This window comes from Falco rusticolus, chromosome 4 (genome assembly GCF_015220075.1).
Source record: "Falco rusticolus isolate bFalRus1 chromosome 4, bFalRus1.pri, whole genome shotgun sequence".
Classification (NCBI taxonomy): Eukaryota; Metazoa; Chordata; class Aves; order Falconiformes; family Falconidae; genus Falco; species Falco rusticolus.
In genome coordinates this window covers 44529629-44547768 of record NC_051190.1, presented here as the reverse complement: position 1 = coordinate 44547768, position 18140 = coordinate 44529629, and the positions used below count along the sequence as shown (strand labels likewise).

Below are 18140 nucleotides of genomic sequence, written 5' to 3'. Positions count from 1 at the left end.
CCAGATCTCTCTATTATAGTATATAAAAACCTTGAGCCTGTACTTGCAATCTTCAGATTTAGCTGTAAAAATCTTGGTGCAATCTCGTCCCAAGGTCTTTCCAGTAATGTAGATCTTCCCAACATGCTGTTTCAGTTGTGCCACGGATACTCTTCTCTCCAGCAGTCGCTGTCCCAGCTTCCCAGCCTATGTCGTTGTGACAAGACGTTGTGAAATTTTAACAAAAAAATTGGACGGAATTTTGATTTGCAGAAAAGGTGTAGCAGCCGTACTGTTCCTCAAAGGAAAAGGGGGGGTGTCCCTTTGTGACTGGGGGAGCAGGGTACGCACAGGGAAGCTGAGGCCGTTTTCAAGTCAAGTTTGTTCTCGGTGTCTGATAAGGAGGCGATGGCGTTCCAAGGAGAAATGGCTGCTGCTAGTTCGTCAGGGAATCATGGGGTGCAAGATGCGATGTCCTTGAGATTTGTAATGGGAGAGAGGTTTGTTGGAAAGGTACGTTGTGCGTTTTCATCAAGGTTGTTTATCTGTTCGGTCTGACCTTTGTAAGGAGTTTGCGTGGGAAGGGTTTGCCTCTGGAAGTGCTGTGGGTAGGGTGCTCAGCGCCTGCCTCTGGCACTCCAGCGTGAGCTGTCTTGGTTAGCTAGAAAACAGTTGCTTGGTGAAGTATTCAGTATGCGTAATCTGTTTTTACATTAGGGTTTTGACTGCGTTGATTTTTTAAATAAAACTTTGTGCCAAGATGAGATGTAGATCATTTCCATGGCTCGTGATGCTTGCTCAAGTAAGTGAGATGCAGCCGTGAGTGCACAGTCCTGCCTGGCAGCCCTGCGTGTGATGCTGTGTCAAATACCCCCGTGCAGCTACTGCCTTTCCCCATCCCAGTCGAAACTGGGAAAAACAAAGGAGTGAAAATACAAAACGCTCTTAAAGTTTGGAGCCTGAGTGCCTGAAGTGCCACTGTGGCTCTGAGATCTGTACATCTTGCGGCTTCTCATCCCTGTGAGGCTGAAGAATATGAAAATAATGAAAATATACCCAGATCAGGGTTTAAGGAGGTTTCCTACTAACTAAGCAGTCTTGCTTCAAGAAAGTCCCTGTGGTTAAGAGCACATCACGGCATACGTAAGCTGGGCGATAGGTGGCCGGTCCTTTGTTTTAGCCCTGGGTTCAGAGGCATTTACACAGAGTTAATAGGAATAAGATTTGCTATTGCCAGTCAGACTGTCTGGTGGCTTATTCATGGGGGAAAGAGTTACACTGCTGTTCGGCAGCAGGGATACTTAACCCGAGGTGCTAGTATCATTACAAGCTGCCTGTCAGCCTGGGTACACCGAGCTGCGCCGAAAATCGCCGTGCTGCTGGTGGCGTGCCTGGGCTCGGTGCTGTTTACTCGCTTTCATAAATACCGACATTAACTTCGCCTTTCTGTAAAACACACCTTTCTCCCATTATTGTAGGTTCAAGCGCGGTCACGCTGTAAATGCAGATCAGCCGAGGGGGAGGCACTTTTGTGTACCGACTGTGATTTTAAATCTCCCCTCCCACCCTTAAAAAAAATAAATTATATATGTTTCATCCAACACCATGCAGAGAAACTCGTGGCCACTTGCATGGAGCTTACACTATCGAAATGGCAATTTCAGATAATGCTTATGTGACATTATTGAATAACAGGGTGGTGGGGGTGAGCAGAGATTAATTATGTTGCGTAATTATGTTAATCTCTTGCTGCTAAAAACATTTCAGACACTTTTGTTCAACTATTGTGTGATGGCCTTACACTTGGAACCCATTTTAAAAGGAGGAGAAAAAAAAATCTTGAGAGATGGGAGGAATGCTTAAAATAAATAAATAAATCAATTAATTAATTAAAAAAAATTTAAGGGGGGTGTGTGTGTAATTATCTCCCTCTCCCCCCACCCTGCCCCAGGCCACCCCCTTGGTGCCCAGTGTCCCCGAGCATCCCGAGGGGAGCAGTGGGTGCCGGAGGAGGAGGAGGGATGCTCCATCCCAGGGTGCCGGCCGGCGGCGGGGTTAGCCCCGCTGCGGGTTGCCTGCTGCCGGCTCAGACTGGTTTCTGGAAAGTGCTTTGTCTCGCAGGCTGCATCCTGGGAAGGGTCATGTGGAGCCCAGTGATGTCATGGGATCAAAGCCTGACTCAGCTCCGCGTCCGACGGATGGGTGGCCGCAGGTACCGAAGTGCAGGCTGAGATGGCAGAGCCCACCAGGAGCCAAACTTGCCATGGCTCCGGCAGGCGAGGGGTTAAGCCTGGTTCCCCTGAGCCCAGTGCTTCCTCTGCTGCCTGGAAAAGCCTGGCTCCTTCTCCAGGAGGGGAGAAAGTCTCAACTTGAGCGTTACAATGGCAGTGCCTTAGCCTGGCAGCAGGCTGTCAAGAGCTATGGAAGCCTCCCTTCACGCAGGGTGTGGTGGTCCTTCTCCCCAGAGTCTCTGATTCCCGAAACTTGCAATCAGGCTTAGGTCCTCAGAAAGATATGGCAGCAGTCCCAGGGAGATCCTAATCTACAATTTTGTAATTGCATTTATTTGCATGTGAGGCAAATACATACATTCTTCTGCCTTTTGGTAAAGAGCCAAACTTTTTTTCCTCGTGGGGGTTTGTAGAGTCTCCTGTACTCTAATGCAGGGTTGTGTTGGTTGGGTGGTTGTTTTTTTTTTTTCTTCTCCTCGGTGATTCTAGTTTATGCTTAGTGAGGTTTGTGTGTGTGTTCTTGTTTTCCTTTTTTTTTGTTTGTTTGTCTTTGCTTGACATAAAAAGTGTAAGTACAGTGATGCCGGGTGCTTAATAGCTTCAGACTGAGATGTATGTTGGAGATAGGGTAAGTGAGCATACCGGCAACACTTCTATTGCTCTTTTGGAGCTTCTTTTGCAGTAACCGCTGTACTTTGCCCTGTTTTGAAATGAAGGTGTTTTGTCCAACTTAGATTTATTTTTTTTGCCGGTGCTCTTAACTCCTTTGTGTCTCCTCTCTCCCCAGAGCCTCACAATGACAGAGGAAGCATGCAGAACACGAAGTCAGAAACGAGCGTTAGAACGTGAGATAACACATAACGATGTGGACAGTAAAAAAATAAAAATGGAGAAAGGACTGTTAGGAACAGATATAAATGCTGAAGGCGACATGAAAATAAAAACTGATCCTGGAGCTGGAAAAGTGCAAGGATTATTAAAAGGTGGAGAGGTGAAAGCAACCATTAAAGTGGAGGTTCAGACGGGAGATGAGCCTGTGGACATGAGTACCTCAAAAAGGTGAGTTATGACCTACGTGCTGCCGTTGCACTGTAACGTTTGGGATACTGGCACAGCAAAACGTGGTCGGATTGCACGAGGAAGAAGTTCTCTGCACCTTAAAGGTAGAGAGAATTAAAATTTTGCATGTATGTTGCAGCTCTGGCCCTTCACATGAGATTCAGCATCTACTTCTCTGTAACTTCTTTACTGATTTTTCTTCCCCGAGCCTTGACAGCAGTGGCAGCTGTGATGAGCAGCTGAGTAAAGAAATAAGGTCTTGAATAGAAAAACATATAAGTTACAAAGAGGATGCGCTTTGAGCTACTGATTGAGATTTATGTGAGGAAGAGTGGTTTGGGGTTTTTAATTGAGCTGTGATATAGGAAAAATAATAGATAGTAATTGTCTAAACAGAGGAGTTTTAATTGCAGCGTGATTCTTCCTGACAGAGCAGTATGTGTGGATAAGTCTGGCTTTCTTTTTGAAGAAACTTGTGGATTTTGACACTAGAAGCGTTGTGAAAAGACAGCACCTGTCTGCAGCAGTTCTCTGTAGGGCAAGTTCTTAATACTTTTTTGAAAGTTCAGCCTCCTTAACATGTCTGAATTTTGACACCTGAAAGCATAAATTCAAAGTTCTTTATCGCTTTGGAGAATTTTATCATTACAACAAAAATAAAGCTCTTCCTTTGACTTGTGTGTGAGATGCACACATGAATTGGGTGGTTCTGACATAGGGATTTACAGGCATCACTTTAAAGCCAGATTCCAAATCTTCTACCACATTTCTAACCCAGATTCTGGCTGTGCCAGCATAATAATTCTGTGGTCCTGATGTTAGTTAGCCCTTTGAGGTCTTGCTTTTTTCTTTATAGTGCAGTAAGATGCAACATGTGGAGTAGGGAGTCTAGAAGCCTCATTCGTTCCTGGTTCTGACACCAGGTGATGCTGGAGTGGTGGATACGTAAGAGCTGAGACCTGCCTGTCTGTGCAAAATCGCTTAAACGGTTCTCAGAGTAATCTGTGTTCACTTGGATGTCGGGTATTGCGGCAGGGCAGATTTGAGGTGTGAAACTGAAAACACCAGATCATTATCAGCAGCGCAGGAATTATTGGGAGGAGGGGCACCTATGGCTGCTACTAAGAAAATTGGTATCTTTGATGTTTAATGGCAGTTCATCTGGAAACTCTTCCAGACTTTTGATGCTTTTCTAAGAGAAGTAACTTAGACTGCAAGAGCCTGATTACTTTATCCAAATACAGCTTCAGTGTATGTAAAACACGACCATCCTCCATCAGTGTGACTGAGGGGGAGTGGTAGTTTTCAGGTTTCTCCACAAACCTTCTGCCAGAGGGACAATGACACAAGTTGCTCAATTTGATATTTAGGAGGTGCTTGTGTCTTGCACAGAAGCAGTTAATTGGGGTAATGGGTGACTTCCATGTCAAGCAGTTGTATTGTGCTAACTAGGAGTAAATCTCTGAAAGTGTCTTCTAGTGTAATTGCTACCTACTAATTAACCCGGGTATGCATGCTCTTTGTTTTGTTTTGTTTTGAAGAATATCTAAAAAGATTGCTCATACCAAAAATTGAATAAATTAGAATCAGGTATTCTAACTCTTTTGTTGCAGTACTTGCCCCCACATGCATGTGCTGTTGGTGAATTTATAATATTTTTTGAAATGCGTGCCAGTGTTTCTGCTTTGTTGGTGTCCGTCTCTGTTGCAAGACGTGTGAACAGGATGATGAAAAGGGGCTGTACACTTAACTTCCCAGAGAGCATCTGGAACAATAACACCTATTTACATGAGACGAGAGAACATCCTTCCTCCGTACAGCGTTCCTGTTTCAGGTGGTAATAGGATATTGTTGCATTCAGTTTCGGCAAGGCGGTAGAAGAGGCTTCCCCTACAAAAAAAATATGCTTGCGTGAGGAGGCAGTCTGATCTCAAGTCCACTGAAGTTAATCATAATAAATATAATTAAGAATTTTCTGAGGCTTTGGGTAAGCTCTTTGGATACTGTTTAAGTTGGAACACCTTTCATAACACTTATTGGTATAAAATTTTTAATAGAGAAGGATTAAAACCTCGGTCATCTCAAATGACAAAAATGAGCTTGAGTTATTCTGCAGACTTCTGGAAGTAAGGCAGCAGCTTCCCAAGCTCTCTCGGTCCCTGCGTGGCTCTGCTCCCAGAGCACAAATGTGGTGCTGAGCAGCTGGCCGGCCGCAGGATGCAAATATCTCCAAGCAAATGCAATTGGAGTCTGGAGATGCCAGTGATAGAGAGGAAGCTTGGCTCTGGATGGGTCCCATCTCTTGCATATATATGAATACAATTGGCATTTGTAGGGAAGGTGGATCTTAATTTCATAAGGTTGTTGTTTTGGGGGGGTTGGGGTTTTTTTTAAGTATGGGACTTACCTTTCCACACCTTTGATCTTCAGAGGAATTTAGCTCCCAGCTTTCATGAGACCTGTGTCTTTCAAGCAGTTGAGCTGATTTTCTGAGATGAGAAAAGAGCTGTTGCTTAAAATGACTGAACTGCTACAAACTTCTTGGGTAAAATTCATGCTTAGTGATGTATGGTGCTTTGGCTTTTAAACTTCCTTAACGCTTTTGGAACGACAAACATAATATTTTCCTTGGAAAAGGTGGCCCAGCAATAATCACAGTTTAGCTGACGTAAAGCTGATTGAATGGATTATCTTTCTGAAATCAGTTGATTTTTCAAGATTTGAGATACAAACCTAGCCATATCTCCATGTTAAACTTAAAAATACCTTTCTTTTTAATATATTTTTTCCCCTAAACCTTGAAGCTAAATTTAAAAATAGTCTGGTTTGAGCACATTTTCTGATGCCAGACGAAACAGAAGAAAGTCTGTAGTGGTAGAAGTCTTTGATGAGAGGTCACCCAAGGCCAAACCAAAGTCTTGCTCCTCTGCCTGGCATTTTTGCAGCACTGGGAGCTAGCTGCCCTGGTGTGTAATTATCCTAGACCTACTGCAGAGAAGGAATGGGAGGAAGGAGAGTCCTCCCGCCTCGATAAGGACACGTCTGGTTTGCAGTGGGATGGTAAAACAGTCCCACGTCTGTCGCGTTGCTTGTGGATGCACTGGTTTACATCAGCACGGGTGCTGGAGGGAAAGAGCTGCTTCAATCCTGACATCTTTCAAGCTCTGCTTTCCCTTTCCTCTGTTCTGCCCCTCTCCTCTGTTCCTTCCTTCCCCTTAAACACAGTTTTAGCACATTTGCCCTGCCTTGAGCATCAGTTGCTTCCAGCTGGGGCTTTCTCCTGGAGCCGTTCTTGGGTCGTGCTGCCTGCTGCGTCACGGTGCATTTGGCGTACTCCAGATGCAGCACCCTCCACCTACAAACGTTTGTTCTGACTGTTTTTCAAGGTGTTTTCTAGTACTCCTCCCTGAGCCACACAACCGAACTACTCACACATAGAGCCCTGGTTCAGCTTCTGATTCCTGGTGTGCTCACAGTGAGGTTTGGCAGAGACCAAGCGTGATCCTTCTGGACACAGTTGTGTAACTGGCTATCTGGACAGGAGCTGCTGTGCTCAGACAGGTCTAGGATGACACGTTGTCCTTGCTTCTAGGGCAAAAGCATCAGGATCCTTCAGGAGCAGTGTACCGATGTCCCGGTAGCAGGAAAACCTTGCTGGGAGGTGTGGAGTGTTTACAGGAAGGATACTACCTGACCCTGTGAGCGGCTGTGTTGTGCTTGGTTGATGCGCTCTGCCCTCTGAAATCCTCAAAATTATAGTAACTCTCCAAATAGATAATATCAAAAAATGTTTCACTTCAGAATTCTAGAAAGCGAAGCTTCTCAGTGATACAGGGAAAGTGAGAGAGAGTGAGAAAATGCTTTTGTCACAGCACTCAAGTGTGATGGCAGTGGTGAGGGTGATATTATTAATAAAACATGAATACAAGAGTTGGCTTCTATCTATCTGTCTGTCTATGCCCAGTTCTTGCTTTGTCTTGATAGCAATCTTGGGGTGAACACGTCCTCCGTAAAGCAAACTGGAAAACTTTTTAGGCTGTGGAACATCTTGCAGTTTTTCTGTGTTTTCACTATTTGCCAAGAGTGGTACATTAGCGTGTTAATTATCTTATCTGTATTAATTGTGGCTTGATCAAAAACAGCTAAGGCTGGCTGATAAACAGAAATTATTCCTACGGGATTTGTATCAGTTGGGATTTTATTTAAAAAAAAAAAACAAACACCAACCAACAACAAACAAAAGAACCCCACATTCCAGAACACTGTATGTGTTGTGTCCCCTTGTCACATTAAGCTACAGAGTATGGATTTTCCTTCTAATTGAAATGTAAGCCCATTGGATAAGCCCAAAAGTCTGCATTTGATACATTTGGTTTGTTTTCCCAATAATTGCTTGCATCTCCTGATGTGGGGTACACACAAATCTACCCGCAGCTTGAAGATCTCACTTCTTCAAATTACATGTGAGCTGGCCTGGCTTAAGCCACGCTTGTTTGCTTAAATGAAAACTCCATTTTTCAGGAAGGATGAGAGTGAAGAGTTTGTAGGCATCCGTATAGTTTGTGCTGTCAAATAATCTATCTGAATGCCTTAGTTCCTTTAATTTTAGATCTTGCTGGTTATGATTTGTGTGCTTGAAAAATCTTGCACTGCTCTGGAACCTCAGGATAATCTCATCCCTTTGTTACGCAGGATAATTAAAAGTAACATCTAATAGAGATTGTTTTGAGATTGTAGGAAAGTTGGCCTGGTGGCTGTGCTCCGAATTTTCGTGGTAGGGTTTGGATGCTAAATGTTGGTGCTTTGAAGGGTTTTAGGTTGTTTTGGGGGTTTCTGTTTTGTTTAATCTGGCCAAATCACACTTACAACTTCCTAAATGGTTGGGTTTGACGCTGAAATTCTAACATGTGCTTAAGGACGTTGGGATGCAGCCTGTGTTGGCTGACCAGACTCTCCACTTTACTGGAATTTACTGGGAACGCTGTTCACGGCAGTGCCAGTAAAGAGCAGTAGGCTCCTCTCGTCCCATTAGTAAGCCTGGAAATATGGCACAGCCCCATACTGTAGATCTCCTTTTCATCTTATGTAGGTTGTGTCTGTGCCTCCTGGTACGCGTTATAAAGGATGTGACAAAACCTGTGCCAAAACTTCTTGGGGAATTTTAATGTTTTATTTTAAATGCACACATAGTTTGAGTAAAGTTTCGTTCCTTTATGTTTGGAGGAAGGGGCGAAGTTTGTTCTACTTCAGTTTCACACCACAGTCACTAGATCCATTGCAACTTCTTTAATTCACGTAGATAAAACATCTCCAGGAAAAAAAAAAAAAAAAAAAAAGAAAAAACCCACAAACAAACAACAAATTCCCCACTGCATGGTTTTTTCTTTCCTTGTTTGTCTTCCTTTCTTGCCAGCTACTTTTGGGTGAGAGTATACAAGAGGTTGTTGAATGGACTGAGACAAAACTGTTGCGTATTTGCTAATGCAGATGAAGCTTTATTCTGAATAACCACTGTGATGGTGTCTCCGGTTACCTGCGGATGGGCGGAATATGGGGGGATACCGCAGGATGGGGCTGTGCAGTGGGGTCTCTTGCTCTGCAGTGGGGCGTTGCATGTTTCGGGTCAGTAGTTCTGTAACTTGAACGAAGTGAGCATTGCATTGATTTTATTTTTACCATTTAAAAATTTTTTTTTTTTTTTTTTTGGAAGAGTGATCAGAAGGACGTTTTAGAGCATGGGTAGGATCTGGTCTGTAAAAGGAAGCTTATTTTTTGTGTAGTGCTTCTGGATCAGTAGGAACATATGCAGAGATGCTTGTTGAGATCCAGGAGCTCTTCTGTTGATGTTGTGAAGCTCCAGTCCTCTGAAGTTAAACCCTCCACCAGAGCCAGTAGTTCCTGGGTGTCTCTTTTTCTTTTACTAATGTTAAGTTTTAACTTTGCCTTCCTTGGTTGTATTCCATTGAAACTTCTGTCTCACAGGAATGTGAATCTGTTGGAAAAAACTTGAGTCCGCACCAAGGTCCCTAAGACCTCAGATGTATCATCTTGAAGACAAAAATTTAATTCATCTTCCTCTGGCCCAGCTAAGTGGAAGCAGACCTCCAAGGCTGGGTTCGGCCACCTGACCTTCTTCTTTTCTTCAGATCAGCAAATAAATACAGTGTTCCCACAGGGAAGTAGCTTCTTGGTTTGGTTTGGTTTGTTCTGGAATAGTTGATGTGCTCTGAATTGCTACAGGATGCTCCAAGACACCAAGGAAAACTCTTTGAATAGCATGATGCATCTGTCCTTGTGCTCTGAGGTTTTAAAAGAGGATATTGGAGGAAGTGTGGCCTTTTTCTTAGGATACTTGGTGACTTCGGAGGTCTGCATTTGATTCCTTACACAAACTTTCTGTAAGGTCTCTGTTAGATTGTGGTTTATTGCTGCAAATGCTTAAACGGGTGTACGTAACTGGGCAGCAACCCTGCCTTCATCTTCCAGCGCAGAGTCCAAATGATTGAGACAACAACACTTATGAAAGCTGAAGGGAGAATAATAGAACTATGTCTTTATTTAGCTAAAGGATATGCCTGATGGCTTCAAAGGATAAAGGTCATAGTATCAGGGCAGTTATCCCAAATTATTAACTGCTGGTGGCAGTATTTTTCTGCAAGTGGTGATATTTCCATTGTCTGTCTTATTTTGAAACATCTGCTTTGAATTTTTTGCTTTACACACAGGCTAACAAAAGAGTAAAGCAAATTTCTTTTTGAAGGAAGGTTGTTTTGCAGAGTTCTGGTCCGCATTTCTGGCATTCAGCCTTGTGCCACCTCATTCACTCTGCAGTTGGTTGTGCCGCTGAGGATATAAATCCTGAGATACTCAACAGCAGTCTGAACAATGCTGTGGTCAATATGCATTGCCTTAAAAAAAAAATATATATATAGTATCTCTCTTTCAAGAAGGGTTTTCCTCTGTGAGGTCGCATGTCAACAGGCTCAGCGTTGGTGGAGGGAGATGGTTGTAAATAGATACAACTAATGCTTTTGTGGAAATACATGAAAACTCTGAACGCAGCGGTTGCTAATGCAGCTTTTATTAGATCAGTGTCTTACAGTGCAGCTGTCAGGAATATCATAATGTACCTCGCAAAGCAGAGAAACCGTGCGGGTTCAGGGAAGCCCTTAGATGGAGAGCTGTCAGGCTGGTGATGGGCACTCCTGGTCTCATCTTCTCCTGCTTCACAGCCCGAGTAAGGGATGGGGTTGATGGCAGAGCTGCTGGGGCAAGGTTTTACTGCCTTGTTCCACATCTCCTGTCGTGGTCCCGCAAAATGGCTTGGGCAGCCTTGGTTTTGTGGGGGTTTTTTGTTTGGATTTTTTTTGTTTTGTGCAAAGCAGCGGTATCTTGTATAGATGCCTTGCTTTGATGTTGCTCTCTTCTAAGTGTGTGGAGGTGACAGAGGGGACCCCCGCCGCCGAGGGGACCCCTGACCCATCTCCTTGGCAAAGATGCTGTTGGCCCATCCCGGGAAGGACTGTGGGGGAAGGCGTGTGTGGTACCCCAGTGTGGCCAGGCAGCCGCTATTGGCCTTGGCCGGGCGGACCGATGCCCACCCTGGCTCCTGGTGGCCTGGGCGTGGGCTGGGGGCTGGCCCGAAGCGTTGGGAGCAGCTGCCGGTGCTCGGTCCTGCATCGGGAGCATGAGTGGCCCCTCGGCCAAGACCCCGGCTTGGCCCACACGGTGCCCACCTCCTCCTCCTCGCTCCGGTGGTGGCTTTTTGTGCTTCCAGAAGTGCTTGGGTGGCCGATGAGTGCAGAGTCCTGTCGGTCCTGCTGGGCTGCGGGTGGCTCTGTTCCGTGCCAGCACCTGAGCTGGGCCAGGGCTGAGCTTTTCCTCCCTGTGCTGTCCCAGGGGCCACCCGGCCTCATGTCTCCTTCGTCCAGCCCAAAAATTAAACCCAGAACTCCACAATGTGCTCGGTGACTCCCTTGCGGTGTTTCAGAAATTATTTTTTTATTTTATTTTGCCATTTCTCCCTTATTTTCCTGAGAAGTGCCCCTTGGCGCACGTGCCCGCAACGGGCGGTGGGCACCGGGGGTGGTGGGGACCCCTGGGCACGGCCACTCCATTTTCTCTGCCAGCACCTGAGCCCGACCTCACCTCACAAAATGACGGCTGGGCAGCACCGGCTGGGACCGGCCGTTGCCATGGTTTTCGCCGTGGCGGTCACGTGCTCGGTGTCACGTGAGGCCCCGCCGTGCAGAGGGGACAGCCCCGGTGCCTCCATGGAGCCGGTTCAGGCACTGCCGCCTCGGCTGGAGCAAAGCTGGCCGAAGCGTGGCAGCGGTGGCTCCGGCATGGACCCTGAGCAGCTCCCAGCTCCCGCCAACCTCCCCACACAGCACAGCCCGACTGCTCGGAGAGGGGGCGAAGCGTCGCTGCTGGCAGGGTCATCATCCCTTTCCGGATAAAATCTTTCCCATCGCCACGTGTTTGCAGATGCATTGGGGCTGTAACTGTTGATCCCGTAGCTTTGGGCAGCTCCACTCCCTGCGGTGCTGTGGGCAAGACAAGCCCTTGTCCTCCCGGAGCGGGCTGGATCAGCTTGGGAACGCTGGCTGCTCAGATCCTCGTGTTCCTGTGATCCTCCGCTTTTCAGCCAACTTAACCACCTGTGCTTTTCACGAGGGATTTAACCGTAAAGTTTGCGGAGGAACGGCCAGTGCCTGATGCCCATTGAGTCTGTCCTTCACGTGGAGCTGCCCGGCTGTCATCAGGAAAGGGCTCAGCAGTGCCGAGCTTGGCACGTCGGTGCATCCCCTGCACGGCTGCTCTTTGCCGTTGCCGGCAAAAGTTTACCGAGCCGGTTCGAGCTTGGCCCGACCCAGTTGCTTCCCCACTAAGAGCAATCTGAGCCCATTTGGTGCGTTCAGGTACAGGAAAAAGCTGGAAATCCTTCACCTGTGCCGCTGTTCATTTTGAAACCACCCCAGGAGTGTCAATGGCTCGAGTTTACTGGCTCGCTGTGCCCTCTAGAGGACACTCCTCTACTTTTAATTTTTCCACTGGCATGGAAATTGTAATTTAAAAGTTGGGGTTTGCAGTATTTGAGGTGGGTTTTGCAGTGTCCAAACCACCGTTTGACCTGCTGTGTGTACTGAAGGGGTGAGCTTCATAGAGCTCAGCAGGGCACACGGCTCTTCAGCGCCGTTACCCTGTGTGAATAGCCTTTGCAGCACTAAATAAGATAATAAGGATTAATTTCTGTTAATCGTTGGGTTCCTAATAAATGTGGCCTGTCAGTTAGGTCTATAAATTCTTGTTTAGTCTAAGAAGTAATAGCCTGATATTTAAAAGTACAAAGCTCATATGCCCCATCTCTTATTTGTGAATGGTACAAGCCACGCTTACGTATTTGCTTCGTCTGGCTTGATGGAAATTCTTTATGCATTTTGTTTAATGAATAACTGTAAGACGGAAGGTTCTCACTATAAGCTTTATTTGTTCCTGCTTCTGGCTTTGGGTTAAAAGACAAATACTTGTGTTACATTCTCCTAAAATTCTTGTTGATGGCCCTTTCCCAGGCACTGTCCTTTCCTGGGCAGTGCAGAAGACTTTGCTGTTCCATTCCTGTGAAGCTTCTGCTGGATCTCTCAGCAAACATGCTGCAAACCTTGCTCTAAAATACTTGCCCTTCCTAGTTTGAAATCCCAAATCCTGGTTCCAAAGGTCATCTGACAGTTACCAACTTGTGCAGCAGATGAGAGGACTGGCGGCTGTTGTCACATCACGTCATCTCTGTCCCTTTTGCTTCGTGTCACTTAAGATTTGGTTCTCATATAATAATAGTAGGTGATGGAGCCAAGAGGTCGGGACTTCAGGTGCAGCTGTCTCAAGGCATGGAGCGTTTAAAGCCAAGTAAAGAGTTAAATTCAGTATAAGTCTGGACCTTTCGGTGGTTTTGGGTGAAGTTGCACGGCTGTGCCATCGGTTTTGAGGCTGTTAGAAGTTTCTGCTGTTAATAGTGGGGAAAAAATTTAGTAGCATTGGTGTTGAAAGAAAATAATGCCATAAAGTACTTAAACTTAGGTAGGTGAATAGGTGTGTATCGTTTGTGTTGGGTTTCCTTCAGATTCAGGAACTTGGGTGAGGAAGAGTCACAGCTTACAGATATTTGCATTAGGAAAGGGATGAGGAAAGGAGGGCTATGGCTCTGCCTTGGGCACACCAAAGAGAAGCAGCAAGTGACCTGTTTGTCCCTGGGGCTGGGATATGGTCTTCCCCTGGTGCAAGCAGAGCCCTGGAATTCTGAGGGGAGTGAAGGCTGATGGAAAAGCTGCTCATTTGAAGGAATTCACCATCGTGATGTGTTGTGGCTGCATCTTGCCTCGTGGCACGCTTTCATACTGCGCAGCTTGATACCCGCAAGGAGAGCAGTAATCGATGGAGCTCGTCCGCGTCAGGTTTATTCAGAATCTGAGACATTTGATATTAATCTAGAAGAAGGTTGTAAATAACGTTGCTTTGCAGGATGAAGTAATTGCTTACTTGTTTTTATTAACGTGTTCTCTGTATTTTAATTTTGATTTGCAGTGAAATTAAAAGAGAAAAGAGGGTCCCCTCACCGGACGTTATAGTGTTATCCGACAATGAACCTTCTAGCCCTAGAATGAATGGTTTAACAAAAATAGCATTAAAAGAGACCAACACAGAGGCACTCATGGTGAGTCTTCTTGTCTTGACACACTTTAAATTGTGCCAACCAGAAAGAAGAAAACACACCACTTGTTTCTACAGAGGCACCTGTGATCACAGGGCCACGTGAACACGTGGTTTTATAAAGATGGATTTGCAAGTGGGGAATCTTGAAGCCATTAAAGGCTGATACCCTTTTTGACTTTTTCCAGACTCTTAACTCCTTGATTTTTATATGCTTCAAAAGTGCATCTTTTTCAGAATTGGCATTTTGGTGGATGCAATGTCCCTTAGCACACCATAACACAGATTTGTTGTCTTGACTCTTCATTTGACTTTGTTTTGCTAGTGAAAATGCTTTTTTTTTTTTCCGAGTTCTTTCTCTGTACTCAGTTCGTGTCCGTATATTGCAGGTATGTCGGTGATATTAAGACATACATGACAATTATAATGCTGTAAGTTCATGTTGTAACTTGTATGGTATCTGTTCTTTTCCCTCTTCCCCCTCCCTGTTTTCCCATCCTCTATTGCCTTACCTGGCCCTGCAGAAAAGCAGTCCAGAGGAGCGTGAGAGAATGATTAAACAACTAAAAGAAGAGTTACGGTTAGAAGAAGCAAAGCTTGTTCTATTGAAAAAGTTACGGCAAAGTCAAATCCAGAAGGAAACCACTACTCAGAAGGTATTTATTTTCCTACAGATACTTACCATCTCGTCTTTTGAAATGGAGGGGAAGAAATTTCAGTGACTGTGGCAGTTGCCATAACCTGTGGAAATGAAATAGCTTTAAAATAAAGCATATCTCACTTTTCATAAAATGTCTGTGTTATAGGGCTTTATGCTGCTAACCATTCCTTTTTGTAGAATTCCTCTTTTTTTTGTCTTGCCAAGACCAATCAGCAAAACAGTTTTACCCTATCAAATGTATTCAAAAACCAAAGACCTTTTCATTAAAACTCAGATGCACTGATGAATGTAATTTACTTCCAATTATTAAACACTCCATCCAGTCCTTAATGCCGCGTAGAGGGATTGCTGAAATACGTTTGGGAGAGATTCTTGCACGTAACAAATGTGCTGACAGGTAGAGTTAAAGTGTTTGAACCCTAGGCTCAGGGAGCTGGCGGCAGAGGGCTGCGTTCTGCGGCAGAAGCCCAGGTCTGGATTCCAGGTCTTGCCAACTGAAGTAAGTCTACAGTTAGCTACACACTTGCATCATCCAAAAAGATCCAGGCAGCCCCTGGAAGGAATGGTTTGGCCCTCCCACCTTGAACTCCCTTCCCTTCCCTCCCTCCTCTTCTGTCCCCACCCCTCATCTGACACAACAGCGCGCAGTGTGCGGAGTGCTGGGAGGAGAGCTGTTCCCAGCAGAAACTGTAACCCAGCAGAAATTCTACCTGAGTCAGAGTGGTCGCCTGGTCTGCTCACACCACGTGCCACCCATGCTGGCACTGAAGGGTAGAGGTGGAGGGTGGCAGCAGAGGAGATGGGAGGTGAGGGGGCGTTCGAGCACCCCGCGTGCTGCTGTCAAGGCACAGGCTAAATTTCAAGTGTTGGTAACAATAGCAAATAAAAAAAAATTATTTTACAGCATGTGATGCTGACTTGATGGATATTGTGATGGGGGCAATGTGTAGATTTAAGTGCACTTGACGGTGCAGATGGATGTGCATACAGCTCTCTTGGCTGGTTTTGGTTGCTTTACTGGCGTCTTTTCTCCTGGACTTCCTGAGCGCTTCAGTAGGTGGGATGGAAACTAATGCAAGTACCTGCATCGCTCAGCTCGCTGCTGAACGCTGAGCAGTGAGCTCTGGGTGTTTGAACTAACTAGGGCGAAACGGACACTATCCTAAACTTCCTAATATCTCAAGTCTTTTTTTCCTAAACTTTTTTTCACTTTGCATTATGCTTGAACATTATGCTTGAGATGTAGTGAGATGTACTACTGCCACTAGTAGTAACGGTGGATAAGAGTGAAGTGGGCTCGAAGCTGAGACTGCTGAAATAGATTTCCACATTGCTCTGCTTTTGGTGTATAGATTCTTTTATTTTCCGGGTGTAATCTTATCTATACTTACCTAATGATTTCTTCATTTAAATACGCATGTTGAGATGGTTGGAGGAAGAAAGGGCTGGGGGAGGGGGAAAACCACAGTCTTTGAAGATTCTCTTGCTGAGGCGCAAGGAGGTAAACACTTTTATTCCCTGAGCTTCTGTAATTCTGCTTACAGCCTTACACTCGTCTGTGCTTTCTTTCTGGTTTTTCCTCTTCCAGCCTGCTGGTTCCTCTGGGAGTGCTGTGGCCACCCCTCCGCCCTTGGTGCGGGGACCGCAGAGTGTTCCTGCTGGCAAGCCGTCCCTCCAGGTCAGTGGGGTGGGCCAGGCTGCCAGGTCTAGGGCATGGAGCAGAGAAGAAGGTGCATATAACAGGAAAGACAGTCCCATCGTATTAATGGCTTGGAGCCAGGTGGAATTTTTTGTTTGTTTGTTTAAACTCCCAAAACCCCACCATAAGCTTTTCAAGGCTGGCTGGGGAGGGAGATGAAAGTAGGATGTCAACACAGAGGCAGTGCTCATAAGCTTATTTTTTGGTGGCTGATCATCCTGATCCACTCTGCTGATAAATAGATTCATACTAGTACTAACAACCTTTGGCGAAAGAGGATGCCATGGAGTCATGACACAGAAATATTGTGGCAGCCTGTTGCAGTACCCTCAAGAGACGTAATTGTGCCCTCAGTGTGATTAACTGTAAAAGCTGAGTGAATCATACGATTTTCTCTTCGCTTGGTGGCTGAATGGCACATGATGGTAGGAAAGATCTTGGTTCAGACTAAATTAAATGAAATGTTGGAAAGCCTTGGGGAAGGAAAAAAAAAAAAAGCAGAGGCAATTGACATCTGTCAACCTAATCTTCCTCTTGAGTCTAGTATCTTGTTTCGCTTTTGAATTTAAAACATTTCTGGTTATTTACCTTGGGCTAATTTGAAACAAATTTCAAAACTGCTTCAGCACAAAATGCTTTCACTTGGAAAATGGCAACTCTTCATTTCAAGGTCCCCTAGAACGCTACACTTGAGGGAAGGGGTAAATTTGCTATCCATTTAGGAAACATTCACAAAACCTAAAAGCAATCTGTCAGTTGACGTAATCTCTTCCTTGAGGCAAGTTGCCTTCACTGAAGACAGCACTTTCAGAGGAACTGGACCACGAGTTAAATCTTCAGCGATCAGACAGTGAAACTTCGGTTGGACAGAGCAGAGAGCTGGGAGCTAAGAAATCAGAATTGAAGTGATTCTGTCTAATTTGCAATGTTTGGGCAAATTAACCTAACCTCCATCTGCTTTTGCTTGACTGTAAAAACTCTTACTAATTCCTGTGTGTAGGAGTTGAGTTAACATTTGGCCTTCAGTTGAAAGACTTAACAGAAGTGGATAAAACTTCCCACGTGCCTAAATACGTACGTGTGTGTACACATTCGGACTGGTGGGAATGGGAGCCTTAGTGTTTTTAGGAGGCTTCGTTCACAGGTGATGGTCAGGTTGGGGCTTGAGCGAGGGAAGTGGCAAGGTGCATAAAGCCATGTGAAGGGGCCGGAGAGGTTTGCTGCTCTTGAGCAGTGAGCGCTTCTCGGGCTCGATTGCGTAGCGTGAGTGCTCTGCAGGAGTGTGATACCTGGAAGCGTGTCACTTTTTATAGTGTTATGAGGAACTATGAGGATTTAATGCAGTCTGCAGCCCAAGAATCATGGGCAGCAATTTTTCAAACTCCTCTAGCCTGATTCCTTTTCTTTTTCAGTTTTCCTAAAGCTTTCCCCTTTCCCTGTCTCTTTTTTTTCCCCCTTTCCCACATACATGCACATGCCCAGTCTGCTCACCTCCCTGGGTTCCCGCATCTCCAGCTTCTGTCTGCCCCATGCTTCTCCCTGAAGGCAGCAGTTAGTATTTCCCCATTCTCTTACTCCCCCCACACCCCCATATACCTTTATTATTATTTTCCCCGCCCTGACATTAAGTGCACTGAAGCCAGCCCGGCCATCTCTTGTTCTACAGTCCAGGCAGATGCAGCACCTGTCCCACCAGCGGAGGGGAGAGCCGTGCTCCCCGCTGGTGCTGGGGCTCTGGTGTGCTGCTGGTGTGTCTCAGCACGGCAGTTCTTCAGCTGTTGAAACGCAGTGGTGGGAGGGCAGA

The 18140-nt window shown here is 45.6% G+C and overlaps 1 protein-coding gene across 8 annotated transcripts in view; it reads left to right on the top strand.

The window, feature by feature from the left end:
- The window catches only part of GATAD2A (GATA zinc finger domain containing 2A), a 66864-nt gene that overhangs the window by 39491 nt on the left and 9233 nt on the right, over positions 1–18140 (top strand). For 5 of the 8 annotated variants that reach the window (XM_037383551.1, XM_037383553.1, XM_037383557.1 and 2 more), the window contains 4 exons: positions 2998–3269; positions 13851–13980; positions 14501–14632; positions 16226–16315. In XM_037383551.1, coding sequence (XP_037239448.1) covers positions 3007–3269; positions 13851–13980; positions 14501–14632; positions 16226–16315 — 615 coding nt within the window. In that variant the 5' untranslated portion in view covers positions 2998–3006. Of the gene's footprint in view, positions 1–2097; positions 2192–2997; positions 3270–13850; positions 13981–14500; positions 14633–16225; positions 16316–18140 lie in introns of those variants that run through there. The other 3 variants (XM_037383555.1, XM_037383550.1, XM_037383556.1) reach the window with 3 other exon arrangements.